General features: G+C 43.3%; 1 protein-coding gene across 1 annotated transcript in view; it reads right to left on the minus strand.

The window, feature by feature from the left end:
• The window catches only part of EFNB2 (ephrin B2), a 43,837-nt gene extending 38,579 nt beyond the window's left edge, over positions 1–5,258 (minus strand). Inside the window, exon 1 of the mRNA XM_085318117.1 lies at positions 4,144–5,258. Coding sequence (XP_085174243.1) covers positions 4,144–4,271 — 128 coding nt within the window. The 5' untranslated portion in view covers positions 4,272–5,258. The remainder of the gene's footprint in view (positions 1–4,143) is intronic.
• Positions 5,259–5,264: the final 6 nt, after the last annotated feature.

The following is a 5,264-nucleotide window of genomic DNA, read 5'->3' on the forward strand; positions in this document are numbered from 1 at the left end:
GGGAAAACTTAGTGATTTTAGCTTGAATTTAGTCACTGCCTTTCTGAAGGCAATTAATTCATTAAACAAAATGAAATAACTTAGCACAGTTTGTAGATAACAGGCTTCAAGATAATTACTATAAATAATATGGCAATTATACTCATGATATAGAAGACTGGAAAAAATAACCAAGTCAAAAATTCAGCTTTCAGTCTGTTCAGAATTCATTTTGCTAATTCACCTGTAGACCTGGCTACAAATGCCAGAGATATCAAATGGACTGGAAACTATCACTCACTTCTTGTATTAGCATGCCAAGTGTCAACAGCTATGTTTCAGGTACAATTTAGAAGCACGTGTTTAAATCATTTTAACCTTCCACTTCTGTTTCTTCAGCTTGAAGCTGTAATTGTTGAGGTTAAGAAGTGCAGTCCCATGACACAGGGCTCCCAAATAAATTCTTGTCTAGAAAGAAACTACCAAACATGTTGTGAGATATCGTTTTAGCAAGCTCTTTGTACTTCAGTTGGCTCGGTTGTCCTGTGAAAYAACGACTGTCCATTACCTACAGTTTATCATCCTGACAAAATGTGAGGAATGTGGATGTGAAAGCACTAACAATTCCACCCCTGGTGCTTTCTCCTTTTTTCCTCTCTATATTAAAACCGACAAGATTAACCCAAATGCAAACTGCAGAGCATAGTTCAAGGGGCTATTCAATCGATAGTGAATGTGCATTTGTTTACCTACAAAAATAAGAATTTCAGATACAATGAGAAGCAGACTAGTCTATATGCCACTGAATGGACCATTTAACAGGGGTCATCAATCGTAGTTTATTTTATCAGTCTCTGACATCTTAGCATTTATTCAGAGATTGGCTGTGAAATATCCCATATATAATTGGTTATTAGAKATAGAGGAAGTCAATCAGTGTCAAATGCACCACTTGCAAAGGTAAGCTTGTGTAAGTTACTAAGAATTGCTTTGCTGACCAGCTTATTGCATGCAGGGAATAACAGCACTTAGACATGTCTTTGTATGACATTCCTCTAATATTTGACTAATAAAATTCACTCCATTACATTACATTTTACCATATCGTTCAAAGGCAGTGTTAAGCAATTGTGAGGTGAAACTGAGGTAATCCATGCTATCTAAATACATTTATCTTGGCAGAAACAAGACATGCAGAAAGTCCCTAGATTAAAAAGCTTCAGCAGCAATTAAGTGTATAGAATAATTTTCACTGTATTTTCAAGATCTAAAATCTTAAGCCCTTCAAATGAAAAGTCTGTAAAGATTATCAAAATTGATAGCAACAGTGACATTTAACCTCTCAAACTATTAATTCATAAGTATAATTATTTTATGCGTGTCACTTAAACACACATCTTCAGATTTGATTGAGGCAATGAAAGTAAATCTCAAAAAAAAAAGGGGGGTGGAGAGCTGAACAGGGGAGGGAACTGTTCAAATAGCTACTGCACTCTCTCAATGCCAGCCACCTGCTAAAAATTACAACCTCTAAACTTCAGTACAAAACCAATTCAGTTTATATGTTCACCTCAGCCTAAAATTTATTATTTCATACTTTATATTAACCTGACTAATAACTTCTTGCAGCATTTAATTGCCTACTGTTCAGTGGATTTATGTGTTGAGACTTTCAATAGAGTTAAACGCATAGTTTTGATGAATAAGTTAACCTAATATAGTTATTACTACAAACCTAGGAAAGAGCTCTATTACTACACTGTACTTAGATCCATTCAGCATCATATTTCTTAAGGTAACATTCAGCTGGAATCCCRAGTGAGGACAATCTTGTCTAAGGAGAAATTATCCAGTATCCTTCAGGCAAACAATTGTGTCAAGAACTAGCAAGAAGTGGAGCTGTCTTACCAACAGCAATATTGGTAATGCATCTGCAAGCTTCCTCAAACTGCAGGCCTCCAAGTGGCATATAAATCACTAGCCTCGGCAATTGAAAAGACTAATTTTAATAGTGTACTTCTTCACTGCGGTGATTAAACCTCAATGAATCACTCAAGAAAATTCAATTACATCAACAGCAGAACCTATTTTTAAGCATGCATTTAAGTTGAAAAAAGTAATTAGATATTATCACTAGATCTACCATTAACAACATTCAAACCTTTTTTYGTAATCAAGTAGTTCAGAATTAGCCAAATGGAAACAACACATATTTGATAAAGGAAGTGTATCCCCAGGCATGGTAAGGAGGATTGAATTTAGCTACTTGGATACTTTCATTTCACTGATGGCTAATAAAAGCTATCAAGGTAAGTTAAGAAAGTGAAGCAGGTTAGGACTGGAAGAATGGCAGAGGCAAGGCCAGTGCACCAAGGCTGTTCTGCATTGGAAGAGTGACCTCTGTAGGAATAAATTGCTCACAGGGCTGGGGATGCAGTTGTCCCTCCTCCCCTACGGCTGAGCAGAGTGTGTTTTGCACAATCACAGCAGGCCCACTAATGCAATGCAACCTAGGCTCATAGCCTTTGACTTCTGAGAACTCAAACAGCATTATAAAGCCAGCTTTATAGTTGTCTCGTTCACTTTATTCTCAGATATCACATCATATCTTTCTCAGGCCAAAGGCGGCTTTAACCACACAGCATCACAGAAATGCAGAGCCACTGACTGAGCTAAACTTTTTATTTTAACTGGCTTCCCACCTGGTGTATATAGAGAACAATCATTTATCACATAACAGTAGAAATTAAAAAAAAATGTGAAATGGGTAGTCCACAGTATTCCTGTCAACCAGCATCCATATTTTAATGAGAAGTTAGAAAACTTCTTAGCTTTTCTCTAAAAGCTTAAGGACAAACTAGACAAGTGCTTCCATTATTGAAAATTACTGGCAGAAATCTGCAATGAGGTTTTCTTCACTGAAAGCAATGGTAGGTAATGATGAAAGTAAAGCAAGATTACTCAAACTTATTCAGCTGCTACTCCTAATTCAAACTTTTGAAAGCTTCACTAAATTCTTGTAGATCCTGCCACCAAGGCAGATTTAGTCTCTGCTCCAGGAAATATTTCATTCTTGTCTCATCACCACCTAAGGTTTCTTCTAAAGAGTCCCTTGGGAGAACAAGACATGTACTTACTGAATTTAATGGGAAATTCTAAATTCAATTAATACACAATGGATATGCTGAAATTTATGTCTGTGACCCTTTAAGTATGTGATTTAAGTATTTCATTAAAAATGATAAGCTGAATGAAAAAAGATTTATTACCCATTTCTGGTACAAGACTTCCTAAACTCATTATAGACTGTTCTTCCTATGGTGGAAAAAATAGATTTTTGCTAAAGTAAAATATCTTTAGTATCACAACAGCTTTAATACACTTCATAACTAAACACAGCCATTTTTTGTTTTGCACATCAAAAGGAAAGCGGACAGCAACAATAACAGCAGAATTACTTTTTCCACCACTGACTTCAGCAATCTTCCTGAAGAAAAAGCTACTTTCCTAAAAGCCCCTTTTCCCCAAAAGATATATTCTTCTATGTTTAAATAAAGAAGGTTTTTAAAGGACATGCTTCTATTTTAAGGGTGTGCTTTGAGAGTGAAGTCTTGAGAAGGCATGTACTTTTTTTTTTGTCTGAATTTGTTAATGAAGAATGACACTAAATGGTTCTGTGATGGGTAATGCTTAGTTCATTACTCACTGACATGTGCCTCGATACCATCAACTCCACAACCAAATTTAGCCCTGCTATAAGCAGCTGTAACTTCGCTGAAGTCAAGGGGATGAATTTGCATCTGCAGACGGAGAAGTTGAAGAGTATCACCCCTTCCTGGCAGCGCTGCCCTGCGGCCTCCTCCGGCCCTGCGGCCTCCGGCGCTGCCCGAGCCCGGGCGCCTGCGCGGGCAGCGGAGCCCGGCGCTGCCCCGCGGAGCTGCCCGCCCCCGTCCCGCCGGGACCCCCGTCCCCCCCCGGCAAGGGGCAGGCTCCGCCGGGACGCGGCCCCTCTCCCCGCGGCCGCTCCCCGGCCACGCGTCTTTGGCTCCCGAGCCGCGGCGGAGGCTGCGGCACCGGCGCCCCCCGCGCACCGCCGCGGAGGACAGCGCCGGCGAGGCCGGGGGTGTGGGGGGAAAGGCAGGCAGAAACAGGATGCAAACTTACTTGGGGTTCGAGGAATTCCAATATATCGGGTCTAAAACTATCGACCGCGCCATTGCAGTTCTGCATAAAACCATCAAAACTCCCCAACAGTACTTCCAAAAGGAGGCGTCTCGCCTCCGCGCTGCCATGGTCGAAAGCRGCACCGAGTCCCTTGCCAAAGCCTCGCCAACTCCTCTGTGCGATTTCCCCTGCACCTCAACAGCAAYAGCAGGGTGGGTGCCCGGTATCCCCAACAACCGGAGCGATTTACAGGGAGGGGAAAAAATTAAAAAAAAAAAGGAAAAAAAAAGAAAAATCACTCGCGAAGGGTCGACGATGGCACTCGGTGAGAGCTGCAGGCAGATCTACTGAGTCATGTATGCCACTCTCATGTAGAAAATTCTCCTGCGAGGTAAGATCCAAGCTACCTCCGAAGTAACAACAACAGTAACAAAATGCAAATGCCTCAGTCCTTCCTTTTACTCGGGGTCTCCCGGCTGCTTTGGAAGATGCCACTCAAATTGCCAACTCCCATTTGGATCCAGTGCGCGCCACACACATTCACAGTGTCTGAGGTTCGCATGTAAAGGATTAAAAAAATAAAATAAGAAAATAAGAAGAAATGGAAGTGGGAGAAATGAAGGGGGTGGGAGAAAGGGACACAGCCCCGGCAAGGAGGCTCCTCCTGTGCGTCTCTTAYTGCTCTCGCTGCTCCCGGCAGTTTGCAATCCGCACCGGCAGCAGCCCGGGCTGCTTCGGGGAGCTCGGACGCGCCCGCGAGTCTATAAATCCACTCGGAGAGTCAGCGCCCCAAGTCCCCGGAAGGCGCATCCGCAGGGCTCCGGCTCCCCGCGGAGGGGGCACCGCTGTCCGCGGCGTGGGCAGAGACCCCCGACGGGGGCAGACAGAAGAGGTGGAAAATATTAATTAAAAAAATAACAATAATAAAAAGAAAGGGAAGGGGTGGCGGGGGGATGTCGCAGCTGCCTCCTCTCTCGCTCGATCCCGCGGCGAGATGCGCAGTGCGCGCAGCGGGAGCAAAGCCCGGCGCTGCACGGCGGAGGAGAAGGAGGATGCGGAGGAGGGTGAGCGGAGCCAGCCGCGGCCGTGCCCGCCGCGGCGCCTTCAGCCCGCGCTGCTGC

The sequence above is a fragment of the Rhea americana genome, unplaced genomic scaffold (genome assembly GCF_003343005.1).
Source record: "Rhea americana isolate MKP2758 unplaced genomic scaffold, rheAme1 scaffold_52, whole genome shotgun sequence".
NCBI classification, from domain to species: domain Eukaryota; kingdom Metazoa; phylum Chordata; class Aves; order Rheiformes; family Rheidae; genus Rhea; species Rhea americana.